Raw genomic sequence first — 25,989 nt, forward strand, 5'->3', positions numbered from 1 at the left:
GTAGAAGCCTCGGAGGTATTACCAGAGAAGGTTCCCATTGTTTTCAATCTGGTAGGAAGTAGAGTAACATTTTTTGGTATTGTTTTATTTTATGTCCTATTAGATTGAAAACTTAGTCTTTTACAATTATTCTTTTTCTTCAGGTGCGAATCCACTAATGGATGTTAGCGGTCAGATTTTCCATTAACTCTCTGTTTCTTGCAATGTGTTTCAGAGATTGTATGTCGTTAATCCCTGTCCATTGCCTGTTGGAACCAGGACATTTTCTTGCGCTCTATTCCTCTCTTGCCTTCAATTTTACCTTCGATTATAAGTTGAGGGAACTGGTATTTATCGTTTCGCATGATGTGACCCAGATACGCCGTTTTCCTTTTCTTGATTGTTTCGAAAAGTTGGCGTTCTTGGTTGATTCTCTTAAGGATATCTATATTTGTGACTTTCGCCGTCCATGGTATCTTTAGGATACGACGATAAAGCCACATTTCGAAGGCTTATAATCTGTTTATATCCCTCGTTTTTGAGTGTCCAGCACTTTATGCCATATAGTAGCACCGACCATACCTAGCACTTAGTAAACCTTAGTCTCAGTTGAAGATCGAACTCTGAACAGATTAGTATCTTCCTGAATTTTACGAAAGCTTTTCGTGCTTGCTCTATGCGACATTTTACTTCCCTGTCCGATGCCGTCTTTAAAAAGCCACGTTCCCAGGTATTAAATTTGCTCACTCTTTCAATGGACTTGGTATTCAGTGTTATGGTGGAGTTTTAAAGAGCATCCAATTTTCTGGATATGATCATGAATTTGGTCTTTTTGGTATTAATCTCTAATCCCATTCGCTTACTGCATTCTCCGATTATAGTGACAAGTTTTTGAAGATCGACTATGTTGTCAAAAATTAAGACACCATCACTAGCATATCGTATATGTTGTTGATCAATACTCCATTCACTTTGATTCCCATCTCTGCATCTTCCAAAGACTCTTGAAATATGGCCCCCTAATAAATGTTAAATAAAAGAGGGGAAGCACACATCCCTGCCGAACACCCCTTCTTATATGTATGGGTTTGGATGTAGAATTGTCTATTTTTAATTGTGCTGTTTGATACCAGTACAAGTTTCAATGCATCTTATGTCTTTTTGGTCTATATCAACTTTCTTAATCTAAAAATCAGAAGAACACGTCCTTCCTCTGATCGTAACAATTTTGGACCATCACCTGTGTTGCTACTATTGCTTCTCTTGCTCCTAAACCTTGCCTAAACCCGAACTGAGAATCACTAATGTACTATTCACATTTTTTGTATAATCTTTGATGTATTATTTTTAAGAATATCTTTAAAGTGTGACTCATCAGGCTAATGAGTTTGTGATCCTCACATCTTTTTGCATTGGCTTTCTTGGGTAAGGGAATAAACGTAGAGCGTAACCACTGTTGAGGATAGCAACCAGTTTCATAAATAAATTCAAATATTTTATGTAGTGCTGAAATTCCCCTTTCATCCAGTAGTTTGAGTATTTCTGAAGGTATTTCATCTGGTCCAGGTGCCTTATTGGTTTTCGAATTTAATATTGCCTTTTCTATCATTCTATCACCTCTTTAGTGATTGAAGGGCCAGTCAGTACACACAATTATTGCAGGGGAATAGACCTGACCTGACCAGAGTATATCTCACAAGACCCTGTGACAATAATAGCGGAGGAAGCCGAAATTCTAAAGGAAGGTAAGTATACCTAAAGCAATAAAAAAGTCAAAAATAACAAAGCACCAGGACCAGGAAAAATAAAAATGGAACCGCTGAAATATGTAGGCGTAAGGATCAAGGATCGTATCCTTTATACGAGTGTTGTCCAATAAAATTGAAGCTGGAAAGGATATTTCAGATGAATGGAATCGATCATACATGTCCTCTACTTTCAAAAAAGGCGACAAAGGGTTAACAAATAACTATAGAGGGATCAGTGTAATGCATTCAATAGCAAGAATCTTTTCCACAGTTATAAAAGAAATAATAGAACAGCGCATGCACCATTATGGCGATAAACAAGGCGGATTCCGAAAAATCAGATCATGTCTAGATGATATATTCATCATGAGACAAGTGATAGAAAAGAACAAAGAGAAAAATATTGAAGCACATATGACCTTTATCGACTTGAAGAAAACATGATAGCGTGCTCGCGAAATAACTGGGAAGCAATGAGAAGAATACATATCAGAGAGAAATAGGTGGATATAATACAAAGACTGTATAAAGAAACACGGGGGCAAATAAAGTTAAGCAATGAAATAACGAAAAAAAATCATCGCAACAAAAGGCCTGAAACAAAGATGTGTTCTATCACTTACACTTTTCAACATATACTTAGATCAGGCTTTGAAAAGATGGTATAGAAAATGTGGAACAATGGGCAAACCAGTACAAGGGAATATATTCTTAGATTAACGAAGACGATTTCGTTAATCTAAGAATATATTACATTCACTACTTTTGGCCGATGACCAAAAGTCATTTTTGCACAAGAATGGAGGAAATGGAATATATGATAAGGAAATTAAAGGAAGAGTATGAGCTATGCTATAGAGGGGATCAAGATAAATATGTGTAAGAGCGAACACTGTATTAGATCCGAGGTTGCAGATTTGAAATTAAGTTTAGAAGATACTATTAAGAGCAAACAGTAGCGATCAACAGGTAGCAACAAACGCGTTCCAAGATTGCGGCTCTAAGTTTGACTATTTTGTCGAGATATTTGGCACACATATTCGTAATATAATGAAGAATGGCGGTACATAGCCCAATTTCAGAAATATGTTAGTATGTGGAAATAACTCTATAACTAAATAAAATATTGAAAAAAGGAGCCTGTACCGCCATTAAGAAAGACAAAAAATACATTTTCTTCAAATAAACTTTTTTATCCCGTGCCTTGATTTTGTGTCATATTGGAACTACTAAAAATCGATTTTTTTATCACCAGAAATCGAACGTCACTGACTTGGCAACATTTCGCGCCTATGTGTAGGGGAGAGTTGGACAAAACGGGTACCATTCTTGTTTATTTTTATTACGGAAAAAATGTTAAAGAAATTACCATATTATTATTTTTTATAGGTATAACATTTATTGAAGCACAAAAAAAGCATATGTTTAGCTATTTTTAATGACTGGAAAATAGTAAAAAAATATATTTATTAAAGTCCTGCACATCCCGTTTTAGCATTCCACGGTTGGATAAAACGGGATAGGTTCACAATATTTAATTTTTTGCATAAAATTATCTAAAAAGTATATTTAAGTAGATATAAGACTGCAAAGTAAAATTTACCTTTGAAAAAACAATATCTTCAGTAGTCAGAAACTTAAAAAATAGGCCTTTTTATGTTTTATTGCAAAATGGGAAATAAGGCCTTTTATTTAGGACTAGGTACCTATATCAGAACAAAAGTCACATAAAAATATGTTGTTCTTTTCTGCAGTATGAGAACACGCTTTATTGCTATTTAAAAAATTAATAGGCCAACAAATAAATAGGTGGATAAAACGGGGCATAAAAACTGTATCCCATTTTATCCAACTTATAAGTGTCCCGTTTTGTCCAACTCAGACAATTTTCAAAACAAAAATGGCTCCTGTCTACACGTGAAAGTAAAATTAGATATATGTACTACACATGAGAATATTCGTTAATGAGTGCTTAATTTGATAGTCACCGGAATTATATGTTTAGATATGTAGGCAATATAATGTAGAAAACAACGCACTTAAAAGTACAAAGTATCAAAAAAATAGAGTCAAACAATTCTAAACACAACAACTCTTCATCAAATAATGGCATCGAGGTAAAACGAACTGAGAATGTTAAAATGACGACTGAGAACAAGTTTTCGTCTTTGTCCGATTGATAGCAGCACTAGTTGGGTCTCTAGGCTAGGTATCCCGTTTTATCCGACTATCCCGTTTTATCCAACTCTCCCCTATAAAAATTATTGTTTTTGATCACGGTTATTAGAATTTATTACGGTTGTCTTGACCGACGGTGGTGGGGAGACTTATATTTTTGACTTTACGTCACAAGAATACACAATCCCATATTTTTAAATGATTTTCTATATATGAATGTGTGTTATTGTATATGTGTACAAAACGGCGAACTCATAATGGGAAATAGCCGAATAAGAAGAAAAAGGATGAAGTGGAAGGAAGCGAGTGGTATATTGTGTGACAGGAAGATTCCAATGAAACTGAAGGGAAAATTCTATAAAACTGCCAAAAGAATGATTGACGGGGTTGTAGGTCAATTGCTCGAATGTAATTGCTCGAAAATCAATTGCTCGACATGAAAATTGCTCGAAATACAAATTGCTCGAATAAAAAAGAGAATTTTATATCTAAAATATTTTTTATTCACAATAATGCAAAATAATAATAATACATACCCAACAAAGAAACATTGGTGTAAGCATGTGAATGGGTATTTAATGATTTTAATCTTTCCCTAATACCTGGAAATTATTATAATCCCAAAGATATTTTAGATTTGTAATAAATACTTTTTCAGCATAAATTAATATACGATTATATACGTGGAATATAATATCACATAATTTGCCTGTGTCCCTAGCGGCGGGATACGGGCAACAATACATTGGCTTATAGGGCAGTCCTTACACTAGGGATCCTGGCCTATACAGAAAAATGCAGGCGGGTGTGGGGTAATACTGCACTTTGGCTGCATTGGTGGTGTATTGGCTAAACGTGCAGGGCAGGGTATGGTGCTGATAGAAAAAGCATTCTGGCATCAAATATCCAAACAAAATCTTTTCAGGCCATAATAATGAGAAGATCTTCTCCAGTGATATAAAAAATTTATACTGAAATGATGGCATCACCTGAGGTAAAATGTGCCAGAAGTAAAATGAGCCTCCGTTCGGATTTCCGGGTGAGGACTATCTCAGGGGGAACACCATTGCAGGTTAGAAAAATCAGGATAGGGTTGTGGAATCTTGGTAGTCTTACAGGTAAGAGTCTGGAGTTAGTGGATGCGCTCAAACGAAGGAGAGTTCAAATTGCTTGCATTCAAGAAACTAGGTGGAAAGGACAAAGGGCAAAAGAACTAGGTGAAGGATACAAATCGTGGTATGCATGGAGTAGTAACACTAGAAATGGAGGTATAATTGCTGATAGTGAAATGAAATATAACGTAGTGGAAGTTGTAAGAACGAGTGATAGAATGATGTCAGTGAAATTTGTAATTGATAAAGAGGTATTGAATGTTGTGTGTGTATGCCCCTCAAGCAGGTGAGAATGAAAGAAGAGCTTTCTACGACCAATTAGTAGACGTTCTGACTGATATTTCGTCAGAGGAGAAAGTTATAATAGGAGGTGATTTCAATGCACATGTGGGCCAAGCCAAGGCAGGATACGAAGCAATACATGGGGGATTAGGCTTTGGAACTACAAATGAAGCTGGAGATGATATGCTTGAATTAGCAACAGCACTAGATATGGTGATTGTTAACACATTCTTTAAAAAGAGAGAAACTCAACTTATTACGTACAAAAGTGGACAACATCAATCCCAAATAGACTATTTCATGATAAGGAAAGAAGACATACGTGAATTCAAGGTCTGCAAGGTAATAGTTAGTGAGACAGTAAGCCAACAACATAAGCTGCTTGTTCTGGACATCGAAGTAAAAAGTGAAACTAAACCAAAATATCGGAGAGGACCACAAAAAATCAAGTGGCGGATGCTAAAAGATGAGAAAGGTCTATTCAGGGAAAGAATAGTAGAGAAAATATTTTGGAACATAAAAAGAAGCCCTACTACAATTTGGAGAAAAATGGCCAGTAGTATAAGAGAAACTGCTATTGAAATACTGGAGAAAACGTCAGGAAAAAAGTTTGAGGATATAGAGACTTGGTGGTGGTCAAACGAAGTTTAAAGAAAAATAAAAGAGAAGGGAAAATTATATAAAAAGTGGCAAGAAACCAGATCCAACACAGATCTTCAAAAGTATATGGTCGCGAAAAAGGAAGCGAAAGTAGCAGTAGCAAAAGCTAAAGCAGAAGCGTATTCAAACATATACTATCAACTTGATACCAGGGAAGGCGAAACAAAGATATATAAAATAGCCAAACAGAGAGCAAAGAAAGCAAAAGATTTTAATCAGATTAGATGTATCCGAGATGAAAATAATAAAATACTAGTTCACGAAAAGGATGTCAAAAAGAGATGGAGAAAGTACTTTGACAGCTTATTAAATGAAGAATTTGACAGACAGCCTGTGGAGTCAACGGAGACAGTAGCAGCAATGGTCACCAAAATAACAAACGAGGAAGTGGCTCAAGCGCTTCAAAAAATAAAGAAAGGAAAAGCAGTAGGACCAGATGATATTCCTGGGGAAGTATGGAAAGCATTGGGAGAGACAGGAACAAGGTGGCTAGCAGGTTTGTTTAATAGAATTATGGAAGTTGGACAAATGCCAGACGAATGGAGAAGCAGTATACTAGTACCTGTCTACAAAAACAAGGGAGATATACAGCAGTGTACAAACTACAGGGCTATAAAACTGCTTATCCACACCATGAAAATATGGAAGAGAGTAATTGATATACGGATACGTGAAGAGACCAACATATCCGAGAATCAATTTGGCTTTATGCAGGGCAGATCAACAACAGACGCAATTTTTATTATAAGGCAGTTGATGGAAAAATACAGGAGTAAAGAAACAAACGCTCATAGGGTATTCGTTGATCTTGAGAAAGCATAATATGATAGAGTTCCTCGAGAGATTCTGTGGTGGGCACTCAATAAGAAAGGAGTCCCTGGTGCATATGTAAAGATTGTGAGGCATATGTATGAGGGAGTAACGACTAGTGTTAGGACAGGTGTGGGAGAGACTGATAAATTTCATGTGAAAGTAGGATTGCACCAAGGCACGGTGCTTAGTCCGTATTTATTCTCATTAGTTTTAGACCAGATAACAGCGAAACTAGAGGGTAACATTCCATGGTGCTTAATGTATGCTGATTATGTCGTGTTAGTAGGAAATATTGAAAGAGACTTAGAACAAAAACTGGAACAGTGGACACGAGCTTTGGAGGAAAAAGGTTTAAATCTTAGTAGGACAACGACAGAGTATTTGCAATGTTCATTTAAAGATGGAGTTACTACAAATAACATGGTATCTTTGAATGGTGAACTGATTGTAAAAAGCAATAGATTTAAGTGCCTGGGATCGGTATTACAGAGTAATGGAGAAATAGATGGAGATGCATGCAGTAGAATTAGGGCTGGATGGATGAAGTGGAAGGAAGCGAGTGGTGTGTTGTGTGACAGAAAAGTTCCAATGAAGCTGAAAGGAAAATTCTATAAAATAGTTATTAGACCGGCTATGATGTACGGAACTGAATGTTGGGCAGTGAAAAAGAAAGAGGAACAACGAATGCATGTGACGGAGATGAGAATGCTTAGATGGATGAGTGGAGTGACAAGAAAGGATAAAATTAAAAATGAGTATATTAGGGGAAGTCTAGGTGTGGCACCAATTGATGCCAAAATGAGAGAGCATAGGTTGAGATGGTTTGGTCATGTTCAACGTCGAGACGTTAATCATCCAATACGAAGAGTAGCTGAAGTGCAGATTCCTGGAAGGAGTAGTAGAGGAAGACCAAAGAAGACGTGTGGGGAGACGATTAGGCAGGACATGTTGGTAAAGGGGATTAATATTGATATGACCCAGGATAGAATTGTGTGGAGAAATGTAATTAAGGAAGCCGACCCCGCATAGGGATAAGGCAAAGAGAATGATGATGATGATGATCACATAATTTGTCCTATTTCAAGAATCTTTCTTATGTCTATATTTTGTATTATTGTGAATAAATATTTTAGATATATTATTTTCTTTTTTTATTCGAGCAATTTTCATGTCGAGCAATTGATTTTCGAGCACTTGAATTCGAGCAATTCACCTGTTACGGATTGACGGACTGAACTACGGAACGATTTGTTGTATGTACCTATATTATTGTAGGTAGGTAGTGGAGACCTAGGCATACAGGACCACCGGGGCATACAGGACCACCGGGGTATATAGGAACATTGACATTATGATATGATTAATTTTAATTTCGTGCTGAATTTGTTACTGAAGGTTGGCAACTGAAAACCATGCTTCAGTATAGAGTAAATGGACTCAGATAATACAAATAAGTGTCAATTTTATAAGATAATTTGATAATTTAAGGTAAGTTTTCTAATTTTTACTAAACTTTTATGTTATTTTACTACAAAATAGAGTAGATATGCAAAAGCCCACCGCTTTAAATACGTGCAAGTACACATTTCTCACCTTTATGTCACGCATTTTAATCGTTAATCTAACTAATCTTGTGTTGAGGTTATGCTTGGTAATGTTTTTCGTGTGAAATGGGGCAATGAAGACCACCAACGTTGGGGCATATAGGACCGCTGGACCTATATGCCCCTGTACGTTTAACAAAATTGCTTAATGTACAATATCTTTTCAGATGCGGACTTAAAACAACAAAAAGGCTTCGCCCAAATGGGGTAAAGCTACAGCAAACGAGGCTACCATCGCTGTTCAGAATGGCATGAGTTTAAGAGCTGAAACTGAAAAATTGAAGATTTCAAAAACTTGCTTGATACGACGCTTAAAATTAGTAAGGGCTGATAACGGTTCCATTCAGGGACCCTTTTGGGGCAGTTTTAAGCCTGTTTTTAGCGAAGGAGATAAAATTTTAGTAAAACATTTTTTCGATATGCAAGTTACACCACTTGATGTCTGTAGAATTGCTTTTGATTTAGCTGAAAGCTAAGAAACTAACTTAGGACTTACAACTTGCATCTAGGAAGAATTGTTCACGTCAGCATTGCACCAATCTGAAATAATTCGCTCTCCTAGATCTGCCCATCCAAATCAGCAATTTTCTGCAACTTCAACCGGCAGATCTGATAATTATTCTCTTCAACGTGGAACCAGTAAGAGTAAGCAGGCTGATGCAGATATTAATGCTAGTTCTTTTACAGACATACTCCAACTGCTGTCTCCAGAACCCAGCCAATATAAGAAGAAGCACAAAACCAATACCTACTAAAAAGAAGATATCGAAAATTTTGACAAGCACCCCAAATAAAGATGATATTGAGAAACCAAAGCAAATTAGAGCCAAAATAATAAAACCAAAACCATGCAAAGAATTGCTTGTGCCAAAGAAAAAACAGCCTGTGAAGGATTGCAGAGACAGTAGTGAAGATTCAGATTATGACTTTACCTATGTAAATGTTTCAATGAAACTTATAGCTAGAACAATAAGGAAGAGGCCTGAATGGAGTGTCAGCAATGCAATAAATGGGCACATGATGCATGTGCTGGTGTGGAATAAGACGAAGATATGTTTCTATGCGAATTTTGCAAATACTAACTGATGGTCTCGTTTGCCCCCCATACTGGGGTATACAGGACCGGATGTCATTTTCACTTTAACCCATTTGGTCCCACTGTACTCGTCCGAGTACAGCAGCAAAAATGGCCTAGTAGTTACACATCTTGCAAAAGAGTGGTACTCCATGTATATATCCGATTCTATTAGGAAGTGTTCTAATAGATTTTCACAAATTATACCCTCGGAGGCGCTCCTCTTCCTAACCTGTGACGCAGTAATTAGAAGCTAACCTCCATATTTCTGTTGAATCATTGAAGTGTTGCTATTTTGTGGTTTTGATATTATTTATAATTCTTTTAACTTTTATTGTTGGAAGGGTAAGTACTGGTAATATTTATTTATACAGTGTAAGAATTTTTTTATTATTGTTGTTTTTATGTTACAAAATAGACATGTACTCATTTGAGTACAGTGGGTTAGTATAAGATCAAATATGCTTATTTGATTTTTTATTCTTTCATGTTCAATATTTGTATTGGAATTGATTTTCAAGAATTGCGGCCTATGAGTCCCATCGGATTTTATGGAACATAAAACACCCGCTTTAGCTTCAAATGACATAGCGAGTTTCACTCATAGTCATAAGATGTATCGGCAGTAGTTATTCCTCCTAAGGTTGAGTATCAAACTGACAATGAGGACATATATAAGACATATATATATATATATATATATATATATATATATATATATATATATATATATATATATCTTCACCCAAAGCTTTCCGAATGATATTCCTGAAGAAATAGAGAAATAGTTCATTACATGGGTGATGACTCTGACAACGACAAAAAGACAATCTTCCCCTTGCCATTAGAAAAGAAAATTTATTGAAGGGCCAAAATAAAACCAAAGAATCTGACAGGACAGAAGAAATTACTGATATTAGTATGACATCTACAACAGGTTACAAGGGTCGTCTGGATGATAAGAAAGAGTAAATCCGAGGTAAATCTCGTATCGAACTATTTCGAGAAATTTTTTGACAATGCAATTATTGAATACTTATATTACAGAACAGTCAAGTAAATATGCCGGTCAAAATAATAATCATCACTTTATGTAACGCAGGAAGAGATAAAGATATTTCTGGCTATTTCACTTTTTACTGGATACCATATATATGTACGATAGAGCAATTATTGGTGACTAGTGCAATTTCGTGGACCCGTTTCCAAGAAATTTAAAAATACCTACATTAAAAAATCTACTTATTCTAAAAACGACTAGCAGAATTTGTACCAATTAGTCTAAAAATGGATGAAAGCGGTCATTTTCTAAAGAAAATAGACAAACAACTTCGATGTAGCCTATGCCACCAAAGTGCGTTGGACTTATAGTATAAAGTGTGAAGTGACTGTGTTTGAAACGTGATTGTTTTGTACAATTTCATGCTAGTCAGATTATAATACATGATATAACCAAGTACGTATGTACCTACCTATATTGTAAGAAAATAAATCAAACATGAGCTTTCATAAACATCTTTATAGTATTGTAAATAAGGCATATAAAATATTAGGTTTTATTATACGTAATTCTAGGGACTTTGATATTGACACAATTATAAGGCTCTACAATGCCATTGTAAGACCAAATCTAGAATATGCGTCAGTCATATGGTCCCCAACAACAGCTTTTAAAACGGATTTAATTGAAAAGGTTCAAAAGCGTTTTTTAAGATATCTTTATTTCAGAAAATATAGAGTGTACCCTTATATGATCTCATATTATTCAATGCTAAGGTATTTCAAAGTCGAAAGACTCTCTGCTAGAAGGGATCGGCAGTCTGTGATGTTCATATATAATATTGTAAATAATTTTAAGTATAAAAGCTGTGAAATGGTTAATTTTGTACATTTTAAGATACCAAAGATTAGGCTGAGAATTATAGATAGGAAACCTTTTTTTGTATGGAACAGTTTATCTCCTATCAATAATATGCTCAGAGTTTGTAATGAATTTTTAGACCAACATCCAGAACTGGATTTTTTCGATGCAAGTTGTAAAGATATTCAGAAACTTCTGGTGGGCTGGGATAATTTTCAGATGCAATTAGAAGTTATATAACATATAGATCTATATCATATATGTGTGTATATATATATTAGTATCCCGAATGAAGTACGTGCCTCCTAGTGGCGGGATACGGGCAACAATACATTGGCTTATAGGGCAGTCCTTACAGTAGGGATCCTGCCCTATACAGAAAAATGCAGGCGGGTGTGGGGTAATACTGCACTTTGGTTGCATTGGTGGTGTATTGGCTAAACGTGCAGGACAGGGCAGGGTATGGTGCTGATAGAAAAGGCATTCAGGCATCAAATATCCAAAAATCTTTTCAGGCCATAATAATGAAAAGACCTTCTCCAAACGAAATAAAAACTTATACTGAAATGATGGCATCTCCTGAGGTAAAATGTTCCGGAAGTAAAATGAGCCTCCATTCGGATCTCCGGGTGAGGACTATCTCAGGGGGAACACCATTACAGGTTAGAAAAATCAGGATAGGGTCTTGGAATATTGGTAGTCTTACAGGTAAGAGTCTGGAGTTAGTGGATGCGCTCAAACGAAGAAGAGTTCAAATTGCTTGTATTCAAGAAACTAGGTGGAAAGGACAAAGGGCGAAAGAACTAGGTGATGGATATAAATTGTGGTATGTAGGGAGTAGTAACACTAGAAATGGAGTTGGTATAATTGCTGATAGTGAAATGAAAGATAACGTAGTAGAAGTTGTAAGAACGAGTGATAGAATGATGTCAGTGAAATTTGTAATTGATAAAGAGGTATTGAATGTTGTGTGTGTGTATGCTCCTCAAACAGGTCTGGGTGAGAATGAAAGAAGAGCTTTCTATGATCAATTGGGAGACATACTGAGTGATATTCCAGCGGAGGAGAAAGTTATAATAGGAGGTGATTTCAATGCACATGTGGGCCAAGCCAAGACAGGATATGAAACAATACATGGGGGATTAGGCTTTGGAACTAGAAATGAAGCTGGAGATGACATGCTAGAATTAGCAACAGCATTGGATATGGCGATTGTTAACACATTCTTTAAAAAGAGAGAAACTCAACTTATTACCTACAAAAGTGGACAACATCAATCCCAAATAGACTACTTCATGATAAGGAAAGAAGACATACGTGAATGCAAGGACTGCAAGGTAATAGTTAGTGAGACAGTAAGCCAACAACATAAGCTGCTTGTTCTGGACATCGAAGTAAAAAGCGAAACTAAACAAAAATATCGGAGAGGACCACAAAAAATCAAGTGGTGGATGCTAAAAGATGAGAAGGAAGGTCTATTCAGGGAAAGAATAGTAGAAAAAATATGTTGGAACATGAAAGGAAGCCCTAACACAATTTGGAGAAAAATGGCCAATATTATTAGAGAGACGGCTATTGAAATACTTGGGAAAACGTCAGGAAAGAAGTTTGAAGATAAAGAGACTTGGTGGTGGTCAAATGAAGTACAAGGAAAAATAAAAGAGAAGAGAAAATTATATAAAAAGTGGCAAGAAACCAGATCGGACATAGATCTTCAAAACTATATGGTCGCCAAAAAGGAAGCGAAAGTAGCAGTAGCAAAAGCTAAAGCAGAAGCGTATTCAAACCTATACGATCAACTTGATACCAGGGAAGGCGAAACGAAGATATATAAAATAGCCAAACAGAGAGCAAAGAAAGCAAAAGATTTTAATCAGATTAGATGTATCCGAGATGAAAATAATAAAATACTAGTTCACGAAAGGGATGTCAAAAAGAGATGGAGAAAGTACTTTGACAGCTTATTAAATGAAGAATTTGACAGACAGCCTGTAGAGTCAACGGAGACAGTAGCAGCAATGGTCACCAAAATAACCAATGAGGAAGTGGCTCAAGCGCTTCAAAAAATAAAGAAAGGAAAAGCGGTAGGACCAGATGATATTCCTGGGGAAGTATGGAGAGCATTGGGAGAGACAGGAACAAGGTGGCTAGCAGGTCTATTTAATAGAATTATGGAAGTTGGACAAATGCCAGACGAATGGAGAAGCAGTATACTGGTACCTGTTTACAAAAACAAGGGAGATATACAACAATGTACAAACTACAGGGCTATAAAACTGCTTAGCCACACCATGAAAATATGGGAAAGAGTAATTGATAGACGGATACGTGAAGAGACCGAAATATCCGAGAATCAATTTGGCTTTATGCAGGGTAGATCAACAACAGATGCAATTTTCACTATAAGGCAGTTGATGGAAAAATACAGGAGTAAAGAAACAAACGCTCATATGGTATTCATTGATCTTGAGAAAGCATATGATAGAGTTCCTCGAGAGATTCTGTGGTGGGCACTCAATAAGAAAGGAGTCCCTGGTGAATATGTAAAGATTGTGAGGGATATGTATGAGGGAGTAACGACTAGTGTTAGGACAGGTGTGGGAGAGACTGATAAATTTCATGTGAAAGTAGGATTGCATCAAGGTTCTGTGCTTAGTCCGTATTTATTCTCATTAGTTTTGGACCAGATAACAGCGAAAATACAGGGTAACATTCCATGGTGCTTAATGTATGCTGATGATGTCGTGTTAGTAGGAAATAGTGAAAGAGACTTAGAACAAAAACTGGAACAGTGGAGACAAGCTCTGGAGGAAAAAGGTTTAAAACTTAGTAGGACAAAAACAGAGTATTTGGAATGTTCATTTAAAGATGGAGCTACTACAAATAAAATGGTATCTTTGGATGGTGAAATGATTGTAAAAAGCAATAGTTTTAAGTACCTAGGATCGGTATTACAGAGTAATGGAGAAATAGATGGAGATGCATGCAGTAGAATTAGGGCTGGATGGATGAAGTGGAAAGAAGCGAGTGGTGTGTTGTGTGACAGAAAAATTCCAATGAAGCTGAAGGGAAAATTCTATAAAACAGCCATAAGACCAGCTATGATGTACGGAACTGAATGTTGGGCAGTGAAAAAGAAAGAGGAACAGCGAATGCATGTGGCGGAAATGAGAATGCTTAGATGGATGAGTGGAGTGACAAAGAAGGATAAAATTAGAAATGAGTATATTAGGGGAAGTCTAGGTGTGGCACCAATTGATGCCAAAATGAGAGAGCATAGGTTAAGATGGTTTGGTCATGTTCAACGTCGAGACGTTAACCACCCAATACGAAGAATAGCTGAAGTGCAGATTCCTGGAAGGAGTAGGAGAGGAAGACCAAAGAAGACCTGGGGGGAGACGATAAGGCAGGACATGTTGGTAAAGGGGATTAACATTGATATGGCCCAAGATAGAATTGTGTGGAGAAATGCAATTAGGGAAGCCGACCCCGCATAGGGATAAGGCAAAGAGAATGATGATGATGATATATATGTGTATATATATGTATATATGTATGTATATATATGTATTTTCTTTTGTTATTGTTAGTCTGTTGTTTTGTTTGTTAGTTTGTAAGTTGCCATCACCTGTGATTACCATTGTAACATTTTTTTGTTTATTACTGGTGTTTGTGATGTGTACCAATAAATAAATAAATAAATAAATAAATAATACATGATATAACCAAGTACGTATGTACCTACCTATATTGTAAGAAAATAAAACATTTTCATTTTTATACAATGTTTAATATTTTGACTCCCGATCAGCTCATTGTACTCGTATGAGTACACCTACTTTTTGCTAAAAATTCAATTTTTTATGTCAAATAACAATGAATTTTTGCTATTTAACCCAGGTTCAACAAGTACATTCAAAAAAATTTGTATTATCAAAAAATAAATGTCGTGGGATCAAATGGTTTAAGTTGTAGTTTTTTTTAAATGTGTTACTTTATTTGAATTTTTTGTTAAGCATTATAATAAAGAATGTTATTCAAACCTATGGTTAGGGTGGTGTTTTCAGTACTTATTAAGTTTGGCAGATATAAGTAAAAAAGTGTTAGGGGGTCTTTTTTGCCCCGGTCTCCCCTACCTACCTATGTAAAATTTAGGGTTTTTAAATATTTTTTGATTTTTGGCAAATTCTGTGTTATATTTAATATAAAACATAACAAAAACAAAATTAATAACATTTTTGGACATGAACTGAAAAAAGCAAAACTGATTTCTTAAGTTTCGGAGTTTAAGTTGACTAATAGTAGGTTTATATAGTAATGTAAAGTACAGGTGTCAAACTTATTTTAAATTACGACTCATTAATTATTTCCAGTAATAAAGAGTCATCAGGTCATTTATTCCCTATTTCATAGTCAGTTGGGTGTAGAATTTTTAGTTCATACCTTTACAATTCTCAAACAAGCACGCCTATGAGACTCCGGAGAAAATTTAAAGGGACTCTGTTGCTAACTTCACGTTCTATGAATCACTTTCAGTTTGTGTTCGATTATTCCTACTTGTTTCTAAATCCTGACCCACTACTTTGTACCATGTAATTTGAGTTGCCTATATGAAATGAACTTGAATCGGCGAAAAGGGCATAATAAATTATAAATAATAATAAAGTTTTGCTGTATGCTATGCTACCACTTTAAAAATTCACATTGTAAGGCATGAATGTTTTTGGGTAAACTTTTATCTTAATCATTCACGCTTTTTGTACATTTCATATTTTTAACTTGCTATCGGAGCTAATGGGCCGTATTTCAAAATTTAAATAGGTACTTTTTTGTGGGTATTTAAATACTTTAGACTTTAGAGCATTTAAATACCAAGTACTTATTTTTTATAATTGGGTACAATATATAGAGTATTTAAATACTTGACAGTTAAAATTTAAATACTTACTCTAAAGTCCAAAGTTTAAATGGGTTAATCGCAAAACCATCGATATAACACAATAGATTAGGCCAGGTCCGAAAAATAGCGTAACGCGGAGCAGGGCCCGGATTACGTACACTCGATACGCATCGTATCCGCCATGTTTTACTGTAGCGCCTTATGGGAAAACATGGCGGATACGATGCGTATCGAGTGTACGTAATCCGGGCCCTGTTGTGGTCGGTGGTCTATCTATCTCTACCGGCGCTTAGCTTTCTCTCTCTAGCATATCATGGCTGCCGCCTCTGTGTCACTGTCGTTCCGTTACTCTCACCTCTTGGTAGATACACTCACACTCGCACGACAGACAAAGATAGCTAGACTAGACCACTGTACTTGATATTGGCGTTACACCCGATGCATTGAGTGGCATATCCCTAGCCATATCTATAGGGCTTTTCATTCACAGTCATTTGTTTCGAGCTTCTGTCACATGTCGTATATTCCGTGTATATTAATATTATACACAGATTATACAACATATGACAGAAGCTCGAAACAAATGACAGTCGATGAAAAGCCCTATGGACCATGATAGTCGTGACGTCAAAACGTCAAAAAAAGTTTTCCAAACACGTTATGTCTAGGTACACGCTAAAATGTACGCAAATAAAAAAGTTAAACTTCATCAAGCTAGTGACTATTTAGCGTGGGCAGTGACTGTATATTTTGATACACGCTATTTTGATATGTTTAGTGTTTGTTTGATAGAAAAATATTTGTTATGACTAGGGTGACCAACTCCTATTTAGTCAAATTCGGGACACGGCTGAAAAAAAAATACCTGAAATCCGGGACTTTTCAATGAAAATCGGGCCATTTTTTTCTAATATAGAACTTTCATAATATCATCATTTTATTTATTAAACATTTTTATGTTGACAATGATATTTTTATTTGAGTTAAGCCACAATAATTGGTTGTAATGATAATGAAGATAATAATTAAATTACAGAAAATACCAAATACCACAATATGCAGCATTTTTGATGTGGTATTAATATTCTTCTTCTTCTTCAGCCTTCAGAAATCCAACTTTGGACATAGGCCTTCCCCAATTCAATCCAGTGTTGTCTATTTTGCGCCACGTGTTTCCAGTTGTGTCCTCCAAAGTTCTTTATCTCATCAGCCCATCTCATTTGTGGCCTTCCTTTGCTTCTTCTTCCTAACCACGGTCTCCATTGTTGTATTTCATGATTCCATCTTTTATCCTTCAGTCGGGCATTGTGTCCTGCGAAGCTCTATTTTAATTTGGCACCATGTTCTCCTGCGTCTTTTACTTTGGTTTTGTTTCTAATCCATTTATTTGTTTTTTTTTATCTATAAGCCTCGCCCCGAGCATTGATCTTAATATTACTCTCGAAATTGTCGACTTTTTTTCGCCCTACCAATTCAGTTTGATATCAATTCTTAGAAGAATATTCAAAATTTCAAAACAGAATTTTACCAAAACATTGAAAATTCGGATGGCCCGGAAGCCTGGTCCGGGACACCGGGACACGACTTCATAATTCGGGCCATGTCCCGGATTTTTCGGGCTAGTTGGTCACACTAGTTATGACGTTTAATTCTACCTAACTTTTTTATTTGCGTACACGTTAGCGTATACCTAGACACAACGTGTTTGGAAAAAATTTGACGTTTCGACGTCACACTATCACGGTCCATTGTTGACATATCTTTGCGCAAAACCGCAAAACCAGCTCCTTCTCAAGTTCATATAGGCAACCTAAATTACACAGCACAAAGTAGTGGGTCAGGATTTAGACAGAATTATTATTCCTGGATTTCAGTTCAGTTGTTTCTTGTTCTGCTTGTTCATGATTCCTGTTGTGTCTTGTGTAGTTTTATGTCACTCAGTCACTCCTCACTCCTACATTTTAAGTTGTGTTTGGTTGTGTATCTGAATTTATAGTTTATAATCACCCATGTTTTAAAGAAAACTTACTGTTTTTATTTTTACAAAATGAAGAATACTATTTGTTGGCAGCTGTATTGTGTTTTTTTCTTAATATTTGCAGGTGAGTCAATGCTTAGATTTTTATAATTTAGTTTTCAATTACATAAACAAAGTGAATAAACAGTTTACCTATCTGTTTATTGTATTGTAGTTTTCAATGCATACACGTTTGCTAATACATACACTAGTTTTCATTTAAGTTTCATAATTTTCGATTTTACCTGCTTTAAAGGAGAGTGTAACGCCCAAAAATACATTTTCTTCATTTTTTACATCAATAATAAATGGTGTTTTTTTTAACTTAGCAGTTGTTAATTAAAGTTTAAATTTAAAATTTAGCAATTACTGTGACACTGTTTTAATGACTGATTCCGACCATAATCTCCAGTTACTGTTGAGACATAGTCACTGAGAGTTGTGAAAAAATGGGGACCAAGATCAATACTGTGAAAACCAGTTATGAAAATATCAAAGAACAAAAATTTACCCCCTTCAATATATGTGAACCACCAACATATTGAATAAATACAATTGTCTTGGATGCTGGTTCAACAATCAACTTGTCAAGCAGTAAGAGTGAGAGTAGAGGTAGACAAGGCTTTATCAAAATGAAGCTCATTTTGTAACAGTAGCATTAATATCAGCCTTAGATGTTGTTTTCTGTATTGCTATGTATGGTCAATACTATTGTATGGAATGAAGGCCTAAATGCTCAACATAACGCCTGATGAACAAGTTAGAAGCCTTTGGCGATATGGAAAGGCCTTGAAAATACCTTGGACAACCCACACCACCAACAAAAATGTCCTAAGGGTAATAGGTACAGATAGGGATCTGCTAAAGATGATCAAAGTTAGAAAAGTTAGCTACCTAGGACACATAAATGAGAAACGAAAAGTACTGCCTCATGCAACTGATGATCCAGGGGAAATTTGAAGGAAAAGAGGTCCCAGTAGGTGCCAGATTTTATGGCTTAAACATATCAGAGCCAACCTTGATTCAACATCTTTGTTTAGAACTGCATTGGACAGAGACAGATTTGCCAGTGTAGTTGCTAACCACCACTAAAGCAGACAGCACTGCAAGAAGAAGTAATTTCTCAATATAAATACTTAATGCTTATTATAGCTTATAGCCATTTATAGCAGCTTGTTCATATTTAGCACCCCCTTTCATAGACACTTTTATAAATAATCAGGTAATGCCTTCCAATATGTTTCCTACTTTGTTCATACCAATCAATCAAATATAAATTATCACTATTTACCTTTATTGATTTGAAAATGATTTCTAGCTATCTTGGGTGTTCTCCCACCCTATAGAACTGCTTTCATTTTAACCATGTTTATACTCTTGATCTGTTTTCTGTTATGGTCTTTCAGTCTTTGTATTACTATGAGTTTACTTTTGTTTTTATAGTTAATAAGGCTGGTCACTCACTATCAGGTACACCTGATACATACTCCTTAATAGTTAGACCTGTCAGGTGTACCTGATAGTGAGTGGCTGGCCTTACATTGTTGCTTCTATTCCATATCTATACCTTGTTTTTAAGCCAGGAGGGGTAATTCAAATTGACTGCGCCATAATGTTTGTTTGTAATTGGTCCAATCTCAGACAAGTTTACTCCACTGTTATGAAATTTTGACACTATTGATATTTATGAAATTCTGAAACTATTGGCACTTCATAGGTTAATTAAGTTATATCAGCGATTTTTTGTGTCTTCTGTGTTATTCCTTTAATTTTTAGATTTTTAGTCTGCTTTTATATAAAAAACAGTTGTTTTTAGTACTCTTTAGCGATGTATTAGTATAATATAATATTTATGGATTACCATCGAAGGCTGACATGATCAACCAAAAAAGAAGATGTATTTGATGATTTTTCTAGCGCTATTATTGGGTGTGTAAAACAGGGGTTGGCTGTAAAAACAGGGTATAGTAACACTAGTAACAGTAAAATACAGGTGTCAAACTTGTTTTAAATTAGGAGTCATATTTTTTAAGCTTAAGCCAAAGTGAATCTAATACTTGATATATACATGTTTTATTATTTTAGCTAATAGAATTCTTCTGTTGATATTACTTTCATGTTCCTTAGTTAAGGGATCCCTAATCAATCTTTCTAGATCTTCTGTTTCTTTCAATTGGATGTGCCTTTGTATTTTTCGATAACAAATATTTAACATGTTCGGTTCCAAGTAGCTCATAAATGAGAAACAGTTTTTTCCCATAGACCATAAATACTCTCTTATTAGCTAACAGTTAAAATGAGGTAGGTCCTTATTCCACAAATTAAGGAACATGAATAATATCCTTAATTAGGTAATATCCATTTTATCAACTCTCTATTATGGACTTCTTAACAGGACCCAAATCTTTAATATACTTTTAGTTATAATTTAATTATCATTGTTTCATTTTGATTATAAATGAATGATAGTTACTAATGTGTACTATATTGTTCTCAAGATTTTGACTGGGAATAAGCCACAATTTGATTTTAAAATAAGTTTATTTAACACATTCACAGTCATGACAGCATATGAAGTCATTTACTCCATAACAATACAGCGTATCCTTGAATGTGTTAACATTTCCATTTTCACTGTGGAAATTTGCAGACATAATTGGTTATAACAAGGAAAAATGAAATCCAAGAATATGTTTTTACCTGTTTTTAGGGAAGTAAAGGCTATAAATACCCCAACTGCTTGTATATAGAAATTCCCAACATCTGTGTTATTATCCAGGCCAGTGGTGTAATAAACACCACCTGCAATAAACTTCCTTCTGTTTATCTATGGACCCATATTGAATACATATTGTAGAAAAATTATAATTTACGATGGTAAATTTATGATGGTATGAAGTATCATTGTTCAGGTCCACCATGGACACCTAATAAACTACATAAGAGGCATCAAAACATTTCAATATTATTGTTGTCTGATACAACAAGATCCCCTTATAACAAGGTAATTAGTCTGCCATTTCAGTTCTCCTTATAGAGACTACTGTATTTACAAAACATTATTGAATTTAAAAAAAAATTCTACTTCATATTAACAACTCAGACAGGTAGTATACATTTTAAAGAAGATGACTTTAAAATTATTATATTGTCAACATGTTTGAGTTGCGTTCCTGGGACAACTGTATTGAAGATAGTTTATTTGTTTACACCAAATCAACTTTAACTTAAAAATACTAATCTGTAAAATCTTAGCATGTAATTTATCTTTAACCCTGTGGTGGGTGCGCCAAATGATTTTTCATAAGCAGGTGCACACTGCATGCCAGTTTTTCAGCTTTCAATAGGGAAATTGATGAAGTATAAAACTATTATGTATTTAAATGTTTTATTAATGAAAAGTTAGAATACAGCATTAAATTTCGTTATAAAAAAGGTGGTAAAAATGGGTTCAATCAAGTTCCATATATCTTGGTTACACTAGAAGCATGTAATATTTATATTGCTGTGCTTTTTGTAAACATTGTTTTTGCACAGTTGACACATAGACACAGTTTTGTTATTTTCATGTTTGCCACATATTTTACATATTCCTTGTCTTGAATCTTCTCTAGGAGTTGTCAAAGAAGGTGGCAAAACACTGCAAAAGTGTACTAGCCTCTTTTGCCGCAAAAGTGTACTAGCCTCTTTCAACGGTGGATTTTGACTAACATGTTGCCTCTACAAGCCGAATAAGCACTGTGGGCGGAAGTAGATGATTCATATGATAAATACTTAAGCTGGTGAAGATAGGGCGATCTTCAGGAAATATTTTGTCAGCAAAATTTATAATTTGCGGTCCTTTTGCCACATGCGCGCCAGCCTGAGGGTTAAAAAGACAACCACATGCAATGATGGCAGTAAAATTCTCATGTTAGTGAGCCTGTAGTAAATTATGAGGAAAAAACCTTATGATATTATCCCAATGTGATAAGTGTTTGGCCTTACATTTAGTTTACTCTCAATATTAACACCAAATTCTGATTTTATATGTGTCATTTTAAAACATAAATTATGTATCCTTGATATGTTATTGACCTACTAATAGTGGTATGTATTTTCTTTTTTTTTATTTCCTCTTTAATATGGAATATGGGTAATTGTTCTGCCCAATTTCTGAGCTCATGTTCTGAGCAATTTGGAAGATTTTTTAAACAAATAAATATTATTTCTGAACAAAATTTAAAACCCACAATATGGTGGAGATATGTAGATCATGTGTTCTCAATATGGCCTTATGGGGATCAGAGTTGTTGGACACATTCCTGAATAATATACCCGATAAAGAAGAGGCAGTAATATTTACCGTGGAAAAGGAATATAATAGCTCACTACCTTTCCTAGATGTTTTAATCTCAAAGAAGGATACTGGATATGAGACTCAGGTGTATAGAAAACCAACACACACCAACAGATATCTAAATTACAAATCAAATCACAAAGTCTATATTAAAAATGGTCTATATTTAATCATTCTATAAATCTATAACAAAGCCAAAATTGTTCTGACGAAAATTCATTCTTGGAGGAGGATCATTTGTGTTTTTTTAACAATTATTATCTTTTGTCGTTTGTATATAAGCAATCTTCAAGAATACATAGACCCAATGGAACAAAACAACTTCCAAAATGAATAATATATGTCTAAATTGTCAATATGAAGGAGTCAGACAAAATTAAAGTATTTTAAGAATTTTTTACCAATCAACAAAAACAAAATTTGTTTCATTTAGGTATTAATGTTTTGTATTTTGAGAACAATTTCTGAAGTGGAAAACGTAATGTTAAATAAACTTATTTTAAAGTAAAATTGTGTCTTTTCCCAATCAAAATAGTAAATTTAATATGTATTAGCTAAGTATTTTAAATAATGACAAGTACACTTTTTGTGTTTCTTATTATTAATATAATGTACCTAGTAGTGGTTGTCCAGATCAACACATTTCTTTCTTATCTATTTTGGTTACAGTTATTAGTACATATGTATGTGTATTATTCCGTTTTTATTAACAAGCAACATCCTGTTTCCCATTTTCTTGTGATTTCTTTTCTGTGGATATTCTTTTCATTCCCTGACATAAGCTATGATTTTATGATATACACCATATCAATACTCAGATTTTGATTATTTATCTTTGATTTATTGGTGTAAACTGTTTGAATTTCATATGAAATGAAATTTTCTGGAGTAAGCTTATGTTTGTTGTTTTATACATAAAGGTTATTGCTATTAGTGCTATACATCTTATTTATTATTCCAAAAACAAACACATTTTACAAAATACAATGTGATTACATGTAGGATTTATCATAAACTCATTAAGAGAATGATGATTACTGCATAATTTAAATATAATAACAAGTAAGTATTCTACAGCCAGTGCCTTTTTCGCTTCAGAGCTTCAGTAGCTAAGGTACAATAATAATTGAGGCCATGAGAGCCAAAGTGTCATAACTTATAAGAACATTACTTTACATAATCAAAGAAAATGATCAGAAGCTAACAATGTCCGATTGTTTTACTAATTATTGTATGCTGACCAATAATAGACCAGCGGCACACCCCCAAAAAAACGCTTATTTCTCTAGATACTGACCACGGAGAGGTGAATGGCCAATTTTAGTCTTACTGTATGTTTTTGATGGTGCTGAAAACGAAAATGAGGTTTATTTTGAATTTTATGTGGGGGAACATTGTCAAAAATCGCAATTTTACCCTAAAAATAAAAAAAAATTATATCACGTTTTTTGCGTTTACCTCGCTACAACTTTGTTCCATTTTAATATTTTTTTCTGAAATTTTTACAGTATATAGTTTTAACATTTCTGAAGACGACGGTACCTGTTTGAAGCTTTTAGTCTTATTCTGATAAAGGTTATGAATTTTTTAAAGTAGAAGGTGCAGATTTGTGCATTGCAAAGTTTAATCGCAAAAGTTGAGTGACGAAATTTGAAATTTAGCTTTTTAATCACATTTATGGTAAAATATAGAGTACAAAGAAGTTTTCAGGAAAGTTTTAGATCAAAATGTTTTATAGAAAATAAATAGTGCAACTTTTAATATCGACATTAGGGTAGGGGAGCAAAGTATGCTAAATGTGCAGTCACTCGAGCGCTTTGGGGACCTATTGGGTTGTGAAGAGTAGGTCCTAAAACCAAAAAAAGTTTTCCATTTTAGTGGGCGCTTGCCATTTTTTAATTTAATTTTCCATTTCCAACAATCGTTTTTTCCGATTATAACGCCATCTATTCATAATTCGAAAAAATGTTTCGAATAAAAGTTACTTATTTTTACGTAAGGAATCCAAATCTGCAATAAAAAAATGAGGGCTCCTATTTAAGATTTTAAAGTAACCCCCCACCCCACATCCATGGGGGGTCGTGTTTGGTACCATTCGATAGATTTTTCAAAAATATTGAATAAGTGTATTTTACAGTTTTTTCGATCTGATGTTCATTTCCCGAAATATCGCGGGATTCGTAATTAAAATATTTAATTTACCCCCCACCCCTCTCCGTGGGAAGTCGTGTTTGGTATCATTTGATAGATTTTTAAAAAATATTGGGCACATATTTTTTAGTTTTCCGATCTGTCATTCATTTCGCGAAATATTCGCTTTTTTCTTGTGAAATTTTGGGACTCACCCATTTCCTTACGCCAGGCTCAAATCGTCAGATTTTTGAAATATACACTCTTTTGCATGAACTTAACTTACCTTATCTTAATCTGACAATTTCGAGTTTTTTTAAGAATAGATTTTTTTTTTCGGGTCCCCCTTAACGAACTCCCCTGTGTTAAGAGCCAATATATGGTAGAGGTACATCTGCAGGGTACCAGGTTTCTCCCATATGCTAATCTGACGCGCTCGAGTAACTGCAAAAATCCCCGCTTGGGCTCCCCTACCATTAGAAATCCCCAAAATAACTCTTATTTTTCGAGATACTGACCATGGGTGGTGAATGGCTAATTTTGGTATTGGATTATGTTTTTGATGGTGTTGAAAACGAAAATGAAATTTATTTTAAATTTTAGGTGGGGGAATATTGTCAAAATCGCAATTTTACCCTGAAAATAAAAAAAATGAAATCACCTTTTTGCGTTTAGCTCGCTACAACTCTATTCCATTTTAATATTTATTGCTTAAAATTGTACAGTATATGTTCCTCATCTTTCGAAATACAATGGTTTCTGTTTCAAGCTTTTGCTCTTATTATATTAAAAGTTATGGATTTTTTAAAATAAAAGGTGCAGATTCGTGAATTGCAAAGTTTAATCGCAAAAGTTGACTGACAAAATTTGAAATTTATATTTTTAATTACATTATTGTTAAAACATAGAGTATAGAGTACAAAGAAGTTTTCTGAAAAGTTTTAGATCAAAATGTTTTATAGAAAACAAATGGTGCAACTTTTAACATCGACCTTATAAATCCCCAAAATAACGCTAATTTTTCGAGATAGTGGTCATGGGTGGTGAATGGCTTACTTTGTTTTTCATGGTGCTGAAAACGAAAATGAATTTTCTTTTGAAGTTTAGGTGGGGGAACATTGTCAAAATTGCAATTTTACCATTAAAATAAAAAAAAAACACGTTTTTTTTTTTAATTGAAATTTGCACCATTTTTTTATAACACATCTAGATCTAAATCTCTCTGTAGAACTTCTTTGGACTCTATAGTTTAACATAAATGTGATCAAATAGATAAATTTTAAATTTTGTC

The 25,989-nt window shown here is 34.6% G+C and overlaps 1 protein-coding gene across 3 annotated transcripts in view; it reads left to right on the forward strand.

The window, feature by feature from the left end:
- The first annotated feature begins 18,115 nt into the window (after positions 1-18,115).
- LOC114325164 (fasciclin-2) overlaps positions 18,116-25,989 on the forward strand; it is a 246,675-nt gene continuing 238,801 nt past the window's right edge. For 2 of the 3 annotated variants that reach the window (XM_028273137.2, XM_028273138.2), the window contains exon 1: positions 18,126-18,314. In XM_028273137.2, coding sequence (XP_028128938.1) covers positions 18,260-18,314 — 55 coding nt within the window. In that variant the 5' untranslated portion in view covers positions 18,126-18,259. Of the gene's footprint in view, positions 18,315-25,989 lie in introns of all 3 variants that reach the window. The other variant, XM_028273136.2, reaches the window with a different exon arrangement.

The sequence above is a fragment of the Diabrotica virgifera genome, chromosome 5 (genome assembly GCF_917563875.1).
Source record: "Diabrotica virgifera virgifera chromosome 5, PGI_DIABVI_V3a".
NCBI lineage: Eukaryota > Metazoa > Arthropoda > Insecta > Coleoptera > Chrysomelidae > Diabrotica > Diabrotica virgifera.